Raw genomic sequence first — 16393 nt, forward strand, 5'->3', positions numbered from 1 at the left:
AACCCCAGCGCCGGCACCAATGACATCACCCCCTCTCAAGACCTCTGCGACTCTCTAGCCTCGTTCTTCCACAGCAAAATCACTGACATACATAACCGCTTTGGCGAACAGTCCACCCCCCTCACCAACACCAAACTGAAACCCACGACCACCACCCTCGACGCCTGGGACCCAATCAGCACCGAAGACACCATCCGCCTGATGAACTCCATTCACTCCGGATCACCAACCGACCCATGCCCTTACCACATCTTCAACAAAGCCGACTCCACCATCGCACCCCATCTCCGGGATATCATCAACTGCTCCCTCAACACAGCCATCTTCCCAGAAATCTGGAATCATGCCGAACTCAGTGCTCTACTGAAGAAACCAACAGCAGACCTGACTGAACTTAAGAATTATCGCCCCATCTCGATCCTCCCTTTCCCTGCCAAGGTAATAGAGAAGACCGTCAACAATCAGCTCGCCGCCTTCCTCGAGTCCAACGGCTCCCTCGACACATCACAGTCCGGCTTCCGAGTCAAACACAGCACCAAAACCGCCCTCATCGCAGCCACAGACGACATTCGAACACTTCTTGACATCGGAGAAACAGTTGCCCTCATCCTACTGGACCTCTCCGCAGCGTTCGACACGGTCTGCCACAGCACCCTCATACAACGCCTTAGCAACGTCGTAATACGAGGAAAAGCATTGGACTGGATCACCTCGTTCCTCACCGGAAGAACCCAGAGAGTCCGCCCCCCCCCCTTTAGATCAGAGGCCACTGAAGTCCTCTGCGGCGTACCTCAAGAATCCTCGCTCAGCCCCACCCTCTTCAACGTCTACATGAGCCCCCTCGCAGCCATCGCACGCCAACACAACCTCAACATCATCTCCTACGCTGACGACACACAGCTGATCCTCTCCCTCACCAAAGACCCAAACACCGCCAAAACCAACCTACATGAAGGGATGAAAGACGTAGCCGAGTGGATGAGGAACAGCCGTTTAAAACTAAATTCAGACAAGACGGAAGACCTCATCCTAGGATCATCCCCCTCTTCCTGGGACGACTCATGGTGGCCACCGGCCCTGGGCACCGCACCCAAACAAACGGACCATGCTCGCAATCTAGGATTCATTCTAGACTCCTCCCTCTCGATGACCAGACAAGTCAACGCCGTCTCGTCATCATGCTTTAATATCCTACGTATGCTCAAAAAGATCTTCCGCTGGATACCTACGGAAACAAGAAAGACGGTCACCCATGCACTTGTCACAAGCCGAATAGACTACGGAAACACCCTCTACACCGGAGCCACAGCCAAATTACAGAAAAAAACTTCAACGCATTCAAAACGCATCCGCCCGACTCATCCTAGACATACCCCGCCACAACCACATATCCGGACACCTGAGAGACCTCCACTGGCTCCCCATCAAGAGAATAACGTTCCGTCTCCTCACCCACGCACACAAAGCCCTCTACGACCTAGGACCCAAATACCTCAACACGCGCCTGACCTTCTACACCCCCACCCGCCAACTACGATCGTCCAATCAAGCCCTCGCCGCGATTCCACGCATCCAAAGATCCACCATGGGAGGAAGATCTTTCTCCTACTTAGCGGCCAAAACGTGGAGTTCTCTCCCCACCCACCTCCGCCTTACACAGAACCACCTATCTTTCAGAAAACAACTCAAAACTTGGATATTTGATAAATAACGTTCCCCCCCTCCCCCAAGCGCCTTGAGACCCTCTGGGTGAGTAGTGCGCTATACAAATTTTAACTTGACTTGAAGGCATCTGACAAATGGCGCAATTAGCCACCTGGTGTTACCTATCTACTTGTCCAAGAGACTAGATGCTTCACAAATGTACTTACTTGTACTTTAAAGAATTCCATTTGTCCGTTGTAGGAATAGTGAATCTGTAATTGCTCAGCAGATTTTCGTCTGTGAAAATGGGATTCACAAATGTTTGCTAGCAGTACGATTGTCAGGCCTACATATGTGGACTTCTATGATTTTCCGAAAATTTAAAATCTGCGCCAATCAGCCTTTGTGACTTCTGTAAGGAATTAGACCCCTAATTTATTTTAATTTTGCTCTAAAAAAAAAAAGTCTTGCCATGCATCAAACACATGTTACTAAATGATACTCCAGAGAATCCTTTGCTGAGAGTTGAACAATAGTTTAGAGATTCTTTTTTTTTTCTTCTAAGTTTTTTTTTTTTGCACACTTTTTATTTTGGAACAAACAATCTCCACTCTTGATTTCATGGTTATGCGTATATTGGTATGTAATCGGTGAGCCTTCTAGGAGCTTGTATAACATAACATTGTTAAATATTGCAAACATATTTTTATACTGAACCTGCTGTGAGTAATGCAAGCTGAGCTCACAGCATTACCTATGAATGCTCGCCCTAATAGTGAAGCAACCATATGTAGAAGTTTGAACAATTTATACACATGGATACGAAAACCTTGCTTAAACGGGGGGCTTTAGTCTTTAACAGATCCATATTGCTGTAAACTAGCATACAGTGTTTGGACAAGTATGCTTAACCACTGCGTCATAGTGGACAAAATGGACATGAAAACATGTTGTCCTTTGCCCCAAACAATGTCATGGGTGGTATGAAGCCACTCCCCTGTACGTCTCCTATCATTCCAACAAGGCATAAAGTGTAAGGCAAGGAACTCTTTTTCCCTCCGCCTAAAGCATACACGTCTGCCCAATCAAATGCTGTAGTTAATAAACATTTGGGTGGGATCTGCGCCTCTCTGTCTCTGAATACTGATTTTCCGTTGAACACAAGGTCTGTTACAGCTCTGCTGCCAGACCTAACAAGCACTGGCGTTGCCAATAGGTCTCGCAGTAGGAAAATTGGAGCTATTACAATTGCAAATAACAATGCCTTTTTGTTTTCATTTTAAAAACATAAAGGGCTTTGTCATTTACAAAACCAATAGCTCCAACTTTCGTACTGCGAGACCTATTGTGCACTGCACAGTGTGGGTGAAAGTGGCATTGCGTGTGTGTGTGTGGCTTTGAGTGAGTTGCGTTGCGTGGGTGAGTGTTGTTGCCTGGGTGAGTGGCGTTGCCTGGGTGAGTGGCGCTGTGTGGGTGAGTGGCGCTGTGTGGGTGAGTGGCGCTGTGTGGGTGAGTGGCGCTGTGTGGGTGAGTGGCGCTGTGTGGGTGAGTGGCGCTGTGTGGGTGAGTGGCGCTGTGTGGGTGAGTGGCGGCTTGCGTGGGTGAGTGGCGGCTTGCGTGGGTGAGTGTGGGCTTGCGTGGGTGAGTGGCGGCTTGCGTGGGTGAGTGGCGGCTTGCGTGGGTGAGTGGCGGCTTGCGTGGGTGAGTGGCGGCTTGCGTGGGTGAGTGGCGGCTTGCGTGGGTGAGTGGCGGCTTGCGTGGGTGAGTGTGGGCTTGCGTGGGTGAGTGTGGGCTTGCGTGGGTGAGTGTGGGCTTGCGTGGGTGAGTGTGGGCTTGCGTGGGTGAGTGTGGGCTTGCGTGGGTGAGTGTGGGCTTGCGTGGGTGAGTGGGGTTGCGTGGGTGAGTGGGGTTGCGTGAGTGTGAGTAGCGTTGCGTGAGTGTGAGTGGCGTTGCGTGAGTGTGAGTGGCGTTGCGTGAGTGTGAGTGGCGTTGCGTGGGTGTGTGGCGTTGCGTGGGTGTGAGTGGTGTTGCGTGTCTGTAAGTGTTGCTGTGTGGGTGAAAGTGGCACAGAGCCTTTGATGTGGCCTGGCGCAGGAGAAATGCTGCTGCTGCTGCTAATTAAATATAACAAGCAAGACCTATTGTCTATGCCAATGCTTGTTATTGTTGACTTCCCTGATGTTAAAACAATAACAGCCTGTAGAAAGCTCAAATCCATGCAGTCTTCTATACCCTGAAAAATCATGTGTACTGCGTGTCTTTTCGAGTTCAAACCTGCAACAAGTTCGAAATATGGGCCGCTTTTTTTATCTATCTAATTACACATGGGGGGGCGCATTTATTTTGATGTCAGAGGCCGTAATCTTTCCCAGTCCGACAATACCTTCTAACAAGCGGGCCGAGCTCTCAGGCACTTTGTGCTGGCCAATAACCAAGTGAGTGCAATATGCTTGGATGTGTGTGTGTCCTGCTCTGGAACTCAACCTGCAGATAAATCACACCAGGCAAACAACTTCAAGGCAGTGGAGGAGACAAGAAAGCAAGCTGCCACACTCTCCATCTCTCAACACTTTATAAACATCAACTGAACACAAGTGGAAATAATATAAATCACTGGAACCGGTTAGCCTGAAACAAGAGCTCCATCTGAGTCAGAATCACGTGGATTATACATAGAAGGCTGTGCTGCTCTAAAAGGCACAAAGGGAAAATGGGAAGTACTAGGTGTTATCTTGGACTCGCAGGCAGAAAGAGCAAATGGCAGAGACATGCAGACATCTGCCATGTCTCCGAGGCACGCGCTGTCCCTGCACAGCTTATAGCTGGGCAGATGCACTCAGAATCACCGAGCTGGGGCGTTCGGAGGCGTGCGATGTACAGGCACTGAATGCGCCCCAGCGGGGGCCATGGCCCTGTAGCCGTACGTTAAGAAATCAAGCTGACAAATTGCTTGAAAGACTGTGTGCACTACGAGACAATTATTTAACTGTTTGAGCAATTTAAACAAAAGGAAACTAAATACACTGAATGTTTGCTCTGAATGACGGCCAAAATGTATTTTGAAGAGTGTCCTTAAAACTAGTTACTGCATTAAAAAAAATAAACTGCAAGGCTGTGTTTGTGGGGAGAGAGAGGGGAGGTGCTGGTGTGGGAGGGGGGAGGTGCTGGTGTGGGAGGAGTGCTGCTAGGGCAAGGCTGTGTTTCGGGGAGAGAGAGGGGAGGTGCTGGTGTGGGAGGGGGGAGGTGCTGGTGTGGGAGGAGTGCTGCTAGGGCAAGGCTGTGTTTGCGGGGAGAGAGAGGGGAGGTGCTGGTGTGCGAGGGGGGAGTTGCTGGTGTGGGAGGAGTGCTGCTAGGGGAGGAGAAGCCTGATGCCGGATGGGGGCAGGAGAGCCTGGGAATGCGAGAGGCTGGGCTTGCATGCGATGCGCGTGCTGAACAGATGTCCGTGAGGTGTGGGAGGAGTGCCTGATGCCGGATGGGGGCGGGAGAGCCTGGGAATGCGAGAGGCTGGGCTTGCATGCGATGCGCGTGCATGTTTGTTCACGTGATACACGTGAACTGCAAGAAAACCGCGGGGCTGAAAGCCCTTGGTTTGACTTGTGTTTTGCCGACATGAATTCTCGCTCTGCTCGATGCGCTTGCGCGCATCGATAGGTCGCGAGACCTAAAAATGCCCAGGCTATGTGCTGAAGTATTCATATTTGAGTTTGAACGGCAGTACTTTGTTGGTCATTTGCTTTTCCCTCTCTCTTTCACTCGCAGTTCAGTTATAAAGTGCTGTCTGCTCGTACATGATACTACTGTGGATGACCCAACATGGTCCATGCAACTGTGAGTTTTCTAGTTGATGACTGTATTATCGTGAGCTATCCAAACACTATTGCTGAATTTATTGACCTTGTTCCTGACCTCTTGCCATATGCGACTGTTACTGAGAAGCCTAGAGGGTCTAGAGTCCCTTGGAAATAAGTTACCACAAGTGGTGGTGGTTCAGAAGAGTGAAGTGCTTTGTTCCATGGTGTGGTCATGTATCCGCTATAACTCCTCGATTCGCATTGAAATTATTTCTCCAACTGCACAGTTAAGAAAAATTATGATCTGTCTCTTTTCAGGATAAAAGTGAACCTGCTTTTCTGGCCTGTCTTTGATGTTACTTAATCAGGCCCAGCCCACTGACATAGACCACTGACACTCTTCACTTGACTGATGCCACCTCCATTTAAACCAGTGTCCAATTGCACAGTGAGACTCCTGTCATTACTAGCAAAGTGTACTTCGTAATTGCATGCAGTAAACTTTAAGCTTTTTAGGTATAAGTCTACAGTGCAGTTACATAAGGATACAGCAGCTTTGCAGACCTATCCTAAGTCTGCCTTAAAATAATAATTGTTCATGTCGTTCAAAGTATGAATTGTATTTTTTCTCCTGGACAATGTGTGGGGCAGGGAGCGCGACACATTGGACTTTTGAAGGGCTCTCAAGTATTGAATTGACTGAACCAACTGGCCTGAAATACCCACCTTTCTTTTGAAATGCAACACACTTATTAAACCGTGTTCAAGATAATACAAAATGTCTGCTGGGCTCTGTCCTTCTGTTCTCCTTGTCAATCCGTCCTTGTCAGTGGCTGACGCCCTAATTTTTACTTTACAGTAAATAGCATGCAGTGCTGAGGCCCGCTACGGATTGGCTGGAAAAAGCATTGTTTGCAGTTGTGCATTGTGGTGTGCAACTAACATGGCCTTGTATTATTTTCTGGGGAATCAATTCTTATAATTGGGAAGAGTCGGAGGCATTTTATATATTTGAAACTGCTTGTTTTGGAAATACTTTGTTGTGATGATGCATTCAGTGAAGCAAACCATGTATTTCTCTGTTGCAGAAACGGCGTGAACGTGGAAGGTGCGACTCATAAGCAAGTGGTAGACCTGATCCGTGCCGGCGAGAAGGAGCTCGTTCTAACAGTGTTATCCGTTCCACCCCACGAGGCCGACAACCTCGATCCCAGTGACGATTCCTCAGGGCAGTCGTTCTACGACTACTCTGAGAAGCAAGCGGTGCCCATCTCCATACCCACCTACAAACATGTGGAGCAGAATGCAGAGAAGTTTGTGGTGAGTATGGCCAGTCCTTCAGCCTTGGTGCTTAGAACCGTGAGGCCCATAAATATTTTGTAAGCACATCCCTCTGGTTTCTTATGGTCCTGCTGCTTCCTGTTAGTGCCAGCTGTTCTCTAAAGTTGTAGTTTTGTGAATACCGATCATCACCGTGTCACATTCTCAAAGGTCTCTGCTGCAGTCACCCTATACATAGCCGCATCCAGCGATGGTCTGAACAGAGCAGATATCAATGTAATACATTCCAAAAACAAGCATTTGCAAAGAAATGGATCTCGCATTTGTAAAAGTTAGAGCAATTGGCATTGTAAATGTCAATTTTTTTTACTCGCAGGTCTGAAAGTAAAAAAAGATCTAAGAGACAGCATATGGGGGGAGTTAGGAACGAAAGGAAGTGTTATAAGTTGATAGGTGGTGTTCTGTCTGAGAGAAGATGGTGAAGGAGTGCAGGACAGAAGATATGATACAATGAGCTGGTGTGAGGGAGGGTATAGGTCAGTTGTTAGTTATGGAGGAGGGGTTTGTGTGAGGTAGAAGGGTGGGCAGCAGGCTAGTGATAAGCTGCAGAGAGGCGATGAACAATTGGTTTGCGTTGGAGCATGAGACAAGAAGCGCCTTAGCAAATCTACATGGAAATGTGTATAATTTTAGAGGCAGAGTTCAACCCCAGCCAGCGCAGTTCTGCTGTGAGAATTGGGTGCCTGTCTGAGGTTGTGCGTGTTTCCACATCAGTAGCTTGAAGTAATGCACGCCTGAAGGCTTCATTCTTAACCTTGAGACTTTGCTCATGTGACGTGGGGCAGAGCACTTTGCACCCTCCCTACGAGCTAACCTGGCAGCCGGTCACATTGTACATCGTGCAGTTTTATAACTTTACGGTCTGTTAAATCGTAGCAGTTACCAATGCAGACCGAGTGTTTAAAAAGATGGCTGGACTTGGTCTCTGAGCCAGAAATGGTGCTGGTTTCTAAAGCCTGGAATTCCAGTTTCCATGTCTATGAATCAGAAACAACTAGTGAAACCTGCTGAACTAAAACCTTAACAAACATTACAAAGCCACAAATTCTGGATTTATCTGGTAAAACCTTTTTTCCCAAAACATTTTATACACGGACCAAAACTATACATTTGTACGACAAGCTCATGCGAAGGTAGTTAGGCAGTGGGGCAAAGCTCAAACGGAGAAGAGTGTCTGCCTTCGCTGGTTGTGTTCTAAGCCACGTCATTAATATAAAGTTAAAACAGTTGGTCATTTAAAATTAAATGCAGCTGTTAAACAAAAAAAAACACTAATTCATTTAAGGGTGCCGAAATGTTAACTCCAATAGTTTGAGCATACACCAGTGTAAAATTAACAAAATTGTGGCAGTTGCCTTTATTTTGTAAGTGCCAGTGTTACTCCGTGGGAGTAGTCTTCAAATTGTTACAATGTAAAGGGCTGACTTAGGGGGTCACAGTAATTCCTAAAAAGGTCTAAGGCTGCCTTCAATGACCACTGTAAGGGTGTTCCTGAAAACCAGAGGCTTTCTGCCACTGTATTTGGCTTTTAAATGATAAAGTAAATTATTTGTATAGTTAGCTGTTTGGTGGCCTTGATCACTGCCTAGATGACTGCTTGGTAAGGGGTGTGCAGGGTGACACGCTGCACAGAATCAACAGACGTCAGGACACATTCGTGGCAGTGCCGGTGATTAACCCTGTGCGGTTCACTCCCATTTATTAACTCCCCACAGACCATGCCTGGCCCGCGGATGACGTGCAGGTTACATATGGGTCAGGTGTTTGGCAACAGACCGCTGACCTGTTATGTCCCTCCCCAACTTGGTCTTCAAAATTTTTCATGATGCTTAACAGGCAAAGCCCTGGAACCTTTAGCTTGGCTGTGGATTCGGTCTAAGACCGTAGCAGTGACGTTGACTTCGGACAGGCGGCTCACCCTGCCAGTGTCTGCTTGGTGGGGATGTCTTGTGAAGGTTCAGGCGTGTCTGCCAAGCCGTGACCTTCGCAACCTCCGCCGGCTGTGGTACAGCCACTCCTTTCCGGCCACCAACTCTTGTCTTGGTCTGAATCAGAGTGAGATGGTGGAACTTCTTTAAACCAGGAGACATTTTGTGATATTTCCTCAGGCCACTTCTGGGCCGTCACCATGGTGCCATTGTTCTCGGTGACTGTCCATGTGCCGGGCTCATGCAGGGTCCTGAACTTCCCGCCTGGGCGACTGTCTTTGAGGTTTACTGTAGCTTCCGGCGGTAAAGATTTTGGCGTAGCAGGACATCGTATGCTAGCCTGTTTATTTTGCCATTCGTGGCGTGCGAGGGTGCCTTGGATGTCATGAGGTGGCAGAGCCAACTCCGGACAGATGAGGATTCGGTCTCTCCTTGGTCACTTGAGCATCAGGGCCCACGGGTTCTGTAGCGTTGTGCAGTGGGGAGTGCTCTGGTATTCTCGGAGGAACAGGTGCAGGTTTTGTTTGGGGTCAGCCTGTTCGACCATGGCGATGCGAAATGTCTTGTTCAGTGTGTGCATGAACCTCTCGATGTCCCCGTTGGCCTGTTGCCACTACGGAGTAATCCGGTGGTGGCAGATTCTTCACCTGCTTGAGAGAGTCTGTAAACTAAGCCCTGTGGAACACGGGTCCTTTGTCACTCCGGACTTCGGCGCGGAGGCTGAAGGTCGTAAACACCTTCTTGGGGACAGTTGCCACGTGGACGAATGCTGGCGAAACAACTACATTCACAACAGGGTATTTGGAGTGAGTGTCTACGAGGCGAGAGTGGTTCTTCCCCCAGGAAAACTCCCGAAGTCCGTGCTCAGCTTGCACTGCTCTTCAGTTATCACTGAAGCCGGGCGCTCTGGCAGGCTGGTAATCTGTCACGCTGGGCATATACGCACAAGGTCTTCTATCATGGCTTTTAATTCCAGGAACCATACTTTCTACACCCGTCTTGGGTGGCACTCGGCTTGTTTAGCACCCTCCACATCTTCACCATCTTCACCAATGCTTTTGTCCTCCGAGACCTAAACGTTTGCATCTCAGAGGAAGTCTGCACGGCCTTGGTCACTCCTGCATGAACTGGGTCGGACTCTGCCGCCTCTTTGATGTCTTAGTGTCATTTACCGGGGACATACGGCAATCAACATCAATCGGATGTGTTCTGCTGTGCCCTCGAGAGTTCATGCACCTCAGCTGGTGTGGAGTGGCGATGCAGGAAGTTTGCTGGGTTCTTCGCCCCTGGTCGGTAAACCCCTTCCTTTCGATCTGTGGTGGCGGGTGAGGGGCTGAGCCTTGGGAGAGCGGGACCAGTGACTGGTGGTAAGTCATGACCTTAAAGGGTTGGCCACTAAAGTGAAGGTGGAAGTGGTCGCATTCCGACTTGATGGCTAGGGCTTCCAGTTCGATTTGGGCATACCTTGCTTCGGTTGGGGTCAATGACTTACTCGCAAACACTAGAGTGGCCCATTGCATTGGCTCTTATTCTTGGGTTAGCGCTGCTGCGAGCCCCTAGCAGCTCTGCATCTTTTGGGGTTGAAGTATACCAGAGTGGCCTCGCTGAGGAGGACATCCTTGATCTTTTGAAACGCTTTTTCCTTGCGGGTGCCCCTGATTCATTTGGCCTCTGCTTTTGTGAGGGCCCGCAATAGATGCCAAAGAAACTACCTATTTCTGAGGGTGTGCCTGGGGCAGGTGCACGTCTTATCGTTTGTGACTTGTGGGGGTCCACTTGAATGCCTTCTTGATTGAAGACCTACCCAAAGAACTCCAATGATGGTTGAAAGAATGAGCATTTGTCGCCGTGTAATGTCACTCTGTGTTCTCTGAGGAGCCACAGCATATGTTTCAGATGCTTGTGGTGTTCCGCTGCAGTGGCAAAATGAATGAGCATGTCATCGCTGACATTTTGGGGAGGTGAGAGAGCGCCTCATGTATTGTGTTCTGGAAGACTTCAGCAGCCGACTAAATCCCAAAGTTCAGGCGCTTGTACCGGCATAGCCCCAGGTCTCTTCCGCTTGGGGCAGCTGGTGGTTTCCGGCGTTGAGGTACAGTTTAGAGAACCACTTGGAGCTGTTGACATCCGCAATGATGTCATCCATGGTGGATGTGATTTGTTGCGCTCTCTTGATGGCGCAATTGGGTAGTCTCATGTCGATACACAGCCGTATCTTCCCTGGTTGTTTGTTGCCGGCACCCACGGTGTCAGACCCGATACCTTCACTATCACCCCTTGTTCTAGTTTTTCAAGCTTCTTTTCCAATAAAGGCCAGAGGTGAAACAGGACGCAGCAGTGTCTCAGTGCCACCTGTGCGACTGACTGGTCGATGTTTAGGGTGATTTGTGCACACTTGAGGCGGCCCAGGCCCTGGAATAGCTCGGGAAACTGGTCCAGGAGGTCATCGACTTGGTGCGTCCTAATTCTCCTGGCGCAGCTGACTAATCCCAGGTCCTCGGCAGTGTGGCTGCCAATCAGGGTGCCTCTTGGTTTAAGACTTGGATCGTTGTCATGACTTCTTGTTTTTCTGATCTCATGAGCACAGACATTCTCCATTTGAGGGGGAGCAGGGAGTGGCATCCGTAGTCGAAGATCTTGGTTCGGGACGGCGTGAGGGGCGGTTTGGGTCAGAGGCAGTTGTACTGCGGTACTCCCATTATGTTGACTGACTCCCTGTGTCGATGATGGCCCTGACTTTGGACCCAACTACCTGGACGACACATGTCAGCTGTGGCATTTCAGCTCTCGTGTGAATGAGATGAGAAAAGTCTCTTTCTTCTCTTTGTCTGAGGATGAGTCTTCGAGACTCCGATATGGCCTACTAGCCCCTTTGAGATCGTTCTGTTGTGTTAGATTTGTGATGGATAGTTGGCGTACCGGCCTTGACAGTGGCCTCCGGTTCCTGGTGTCTCTTCATTGGGATTTCTTCCTGCAGACCACTGCAAAGTGGCTGGGAATTCCACAGTTGGTGCAGGTCCAGCCCTGCGCAGGGCACTCGCTAGCCAGGTGTTCATTGCACCCTTAGTATCTGCACTTGATCTTGGTTGTCAGGGGATTCTGTCTTCTGTCTGTCGCTCTTCGTTCTTGTCTGGAGTGCATCGGCGCGCTCAGTCTTGATGCTTGCTGGTTTCTCCTGGACTCTTGTGAAGGCCTGGTCCATTTCGCTGGCCCTCGCTGCTGACCCGTTGTGCGTTTGCGCCAAGATCATGATGTCTTCTAAGCTTATGTTGGGCTGGTGCAGAATTCGGCCTCTGAGTACCTTGTCTTGACACCCTTGGGTGACTTGCACCCTGATATCCTTGGGTTGGTGTTCCGCTGTACAGGTGCTGGCCATCTCAACTAGCCTGGCGTAGAATGCATCAATGGACTCTCCTTTCCATTGTAGCGCTTTTCAACCTTGCTGGTCAGGGATTTCCATGGGTCTGACCTCCCAGTACGGTTTGTTATTGAGCTCCTTAGTACCCTTTTTTTTCCCTGTTTGTCTTGTTTCTTTTCCTCTTGTCCTTGTGTGTGTGCTTGTTCTATCTGTAGCTTTTGATAGTTTTTTTTCTCTCTTGTATCTTTTTCTATTTTGTTTTCTGTTCCCTCTCCCCCCCCCCCCCACACTTTTTCCTTCCTCTTTTCTCGGCGTCCTTCTTGGCTGAAAGGGAGTCAGTCAGTGCACCTCCTGGCCTTCAGGTGTCGGTGCAGACGTACGCGCTGCAATGAGGCTTTCTCGGCGGGCGGTGCCGGCAGGAGGGAAACACCCGTGAGCACACTCTGCCTTACAGGAGCCTGCGCAGCGTTGGGCTGAGCGGGGCGTATCTGACTTACCTCACTCTTGGCGTGGAGCCGCTCCTCTTCTGCCGCAGTGATGCAGCACTCCTGGATGCCGCGCTGCCTCACGGGTATGTGCGCCGCAGCAGGTAGTGGGCACACGTGGCAGCCGCGTGTTCTTGGCCGCCCTTCGGGAGGATCTCAATTCCCACGTGTGGGGCACTGGGGATTTGCTGATGTGGGGGTGTGGGCGTGGCCCACTCCTCGCCTGTGTGGTGGCCTTGATCACTGCCTAGCTAATGGCTTGGTAAGGGGTACATACTGCGCAGAACCAACATGTGTCAGGACACATTTGAGGCAGTGTCGGAGATGAACCCTGTGCAGTTCACTCCCATTTATTAACTCCCCAAGGGCCAAGCCTGGCCCACGGGTGACGTGCAGGTTACATCCGAGTCAGGTGTCAGCAATAGGACTGCTGACCTGTTACAAGCTGGTTCCAGCCTTCTGACACCCCTAAGGAAATATTATATACTGTCTTTCAAGCTAGTAATGTAGAAGTATGAACTTGAAGACGTATCTGTATACAAGTGTTAGAGAACAGACATAGGTTTTCGGTAGAACCTTTGCTTGTGGCTGGCCTATCTTAGGGCTGAGTACTTTGGACTGTCAAGATATTCCTACCAAAGACACTGAACAGTTGTCTAAAAGCCCATTAAGGCGAGGTGCATGCCCCTGCTTGAAGAAATGTCTGCACAAATTCAGAAGACTGAGGTTGTTTTTGAGGGTTGCCTTAAGTGAGTACAGTCCACAGTAGCCATGTGATCCTTGCATCCCATATGACCACTCGGGCAGCTAACAATCGCTTCAAGGTGTCCTCCACTGACGGGGAGTGTCCTTGCAACATCTTACTTGTGCCTGCACAGTCCTTGGCCTTTATACAATCTTATGGTGACACTGTTTACTTTCTTCAGCCGGAGAAGGAATTTAAGGTTCTTCTTCTTCATTCTAGGTCTTTGAGTTGTCATTCACAAAGCCAGTTTCGTTTGTTTGGAATTTTGTGAACCATGTGAACCTTTGTCTCTGGAGATATCGCTCCTAAAGGTGTGGTTGGGCCTATCCTTAAATGTCAGGGTTAATTGAGCCTTCCCGGGTAATGAGTCTTTGTGCCAACCAACAAAGGCGTCTGTAACTGGGATTATTTCAAAATATAGGCCTTTAAAGGAACCCATTCCATATGGCTTTGAGTGCTCACCAACTTCAGTTTTTGTCCAGCGATGAAAAATGTTTAGACTGATCAGTTGGGCCCTTAAATGGCATCACTGTGATCTGTGTTTCTGGCTGAACACAGACCACTGAATTCAAGATACCACGTGATATTTGGGCACCAAGAATTTGTGCGGACTGCCTTTTGGACCTTTATAGTACATCTTTTGACTGGGGGGGACATCTTTTCTTGTTTCGTTATTTTATTATGTTGCTTGGCAATGGGATTTCTCAGCTTTCTGCTGCAAGCAGAATTGCATGGTCATTCGATTTTATTATCCAGCTGCATATGCAGTGCTGGTATTGCTCAGGCAGACCGATCCCATCCACCTGTATGTTTTGAATCTTCCTGTTGGGCCATTGAAACTGTTTACAGTCACTGAATTAAAACTGCTTTAATCCGAATCCAGTGCCCTGGGCCGTAGGATGGCATTGTGCCAAATTAGCTCATCAAAAGCATTGGGCATTATGCCTCATCTTATATGTGTATTCTTGTAGGTGTTATGGCTATTTAAATAGAGGCAGGGCTTAGTCTGGTCAGATACAGAGTAAGATGACCATGCACCCCGCCCTCAAAAGACTGGCAGTTAAGAATAATTAAGAACCGAAACCGGTTACATTCTGGCAGATAGGCAGAAAGATATGAGGGCTAGATCCAGCTGTGTTTGCGACCGGCTGTACAGAGCTCCGGTTTCAAAGATGTAGAAGCCAGGTCAGTGTAGCTGGGTAGTGGTGCCTGGTATTTATTTGGCATCACAAGTGTAGCTGGATGGGGTTTAAATCGGGGTAGGGGGCCAAGTTTGCAAGTGTTCTCCTAGACGGAGCTGGAGGAGGTGAACCTGGATGAGGATTTCATCTACTGAGGTGGACCTTGGGTAAACCACTCCAGCTTGAGATCATGCTGGATGCGTGGGAATGTGAGGAGAGACATGTTTCCAAGTTAGACTTCATTAGGGGAGAGCGCAACATCCAAGACAACCTCATGCCATTTGGTGAAAAAGAAAGGTTGTGTTTTAGGACCACGTGGAGTTGACGAGCTCAATAAACAGCGTAAGAGTTGAATACATAGCCTGAACTTGTATGAAATAAACTGCTACCAATACGGCTGGAGTTCCACACCTCCTGTTGGATTCTGCTGTGCAGCTCTTCTGAGCTGCCACCTGGGATCTTTCATCAGGAGAGACTTGAATACAAAAATTGGAGCACGAGGCAGCTACAGCAGAGACATCTTGACGTTAGTATGCACGTAACAGATTGTGGACTGTGATGTGCTGTGCTCATACATGTGTCTTTCAGACTCTCTTGCGATCAGATTTGTGCATTCAAAGTGTAAGAGCGACTGCAATGTGGGATCTGCAGATTTCTTGGCGCGAGATGTTTTATTTGGTACTAATTTGTATATAATATGTTCACATGAATGGGACTTTGAGGACGTGGTGTTAATGGTTTAACATTCAGGAAAGTACCTTTTTGAGGAGCTGGTCGGTTGATCTTTTTGGAGATGGTAATGGGATTTCTATGTTGATTTTCAGTGAGTTTTAGAAGGTATGATAGTGGACTGTTCAGGACTGCAGTGGGAGGCGGGGTGGGTGAGGCTGATGACCCTGGCAGCAAGGCAGCAGTTATTCAGGACAGGCACTTTTAGAGGTTATTAAACCAAAGGCCTCTGATGGTGTGAAGGTGGGATTATTCTACAGTTTTGGGACCAATTAAAGATGTGGGGTTTATAAAACCGAAGGTACTGAGAAAAGCATCATGGGTGTTTTTTCCCAAGTGCAAGGAAAGGAACTGTCTGAGTGGCTGTTATTCAGTCTGTGCAAGAGTACTTTCAGAGCCTGTCACTTGTGGCCTGCTCAGGGCCATCCTAGCCAGAGATCACGTTAGAGATATCCAAACAGGAATGAAGCAATGGGAAGGGGTGGGAGGGACATCAGGCATGGTGAGTCAGTGAAGCCAATGGAGGTAGTGTCTAGGCAAGCAGTGAGTTTCATCCTTTTGAATACCGCAGGGACCCAGTGCAAGAGGGGCAAAACTGGACATTAAAGTATTTCATTTGGTGCAGATCGCCCTGACACACAGTTGTCAATGGATAAAATTAGAGTTGCTAGTGAACGGCTTTCAGGAGGTGTTGAAAGAGAGGCTGTCTAAAAGGTGGTGAAGGACAGGTGGCCCAGAAGGTGTTGGGCTGTCCAGAAGGTGAGGTGGCAGCAGGCAACCACTGGAGTTTGCGTTTGCTTCAGCGGTGTAAACTGCCGCCAGGAGTACTCATGGGACCGTTGTCTGTACCGGACTAGCCTTAGTTGGTTCATCTCGTGCGTTGAGGCAATGAGATGGCAATGGAAATCACTTTATGGTTCTTGATAATTGTCTTCCTTTTCATAAAAATGTTGGATATATGTGTTTTCTAGTACTACACCATCACTATTATTAGCTCTCAAATGATGGCCTAGCCAGGTCTGTTTGATCAACCTCAGGGTTCATTTCAATACCTTATTTGAAAAATAGTGCTGAGCTTCCCCTTTATCAAAAAAATATAACTGTTTGGCTTTCCTGGTAATGCTTGAGTTCAGTTTTTTAATTAGTGCTGTCAATTAATTAAGGTTGACCTTCTTAGACATCTGCGCG

General features: G+C 48.7%; 1 protein-coding gene across 1 annotated transcript in view; it reads left to right on the forward strand.

The window, feature by feature from the left end:
• SNX27 (sorting nexin 27) overlaps nt 1–16393 on the forward strand; it is a gene marked incomplete at its 3' end in the record, with an annotated part of 136015 nt that overhangs the window by 59028 nt on the left and 60594 nt on the right. Inside the window, exon 2 of the mRNA XM_086948107.1 lies at nt 6527–6758. Within this exon, the coding sequence (XP_086804233.1) occupies nt 6527–6758 (232 nt within the window). The remainder of the gene's footprint in view (nt 1–6526; nt 6759–16393) is intronic.

The sequence above is a fragment of the Lissotriton vulgaris genome, unplaced genomic scaffold, assembly GCF_964263255.1.
Source record: "Lissotriton vulgaris unplaced genomic scaffold, aLisVul1.2 SCAFFOLD_2339, whole genome shotgun sequence".
In the NCBI taxonomy this organism is placed as follows: Eukaryota; Metazoa; Chordata; class Amphibia; order Caudata; family Salamandridae; genus Lissotriton; species Lissotriton vulgaris.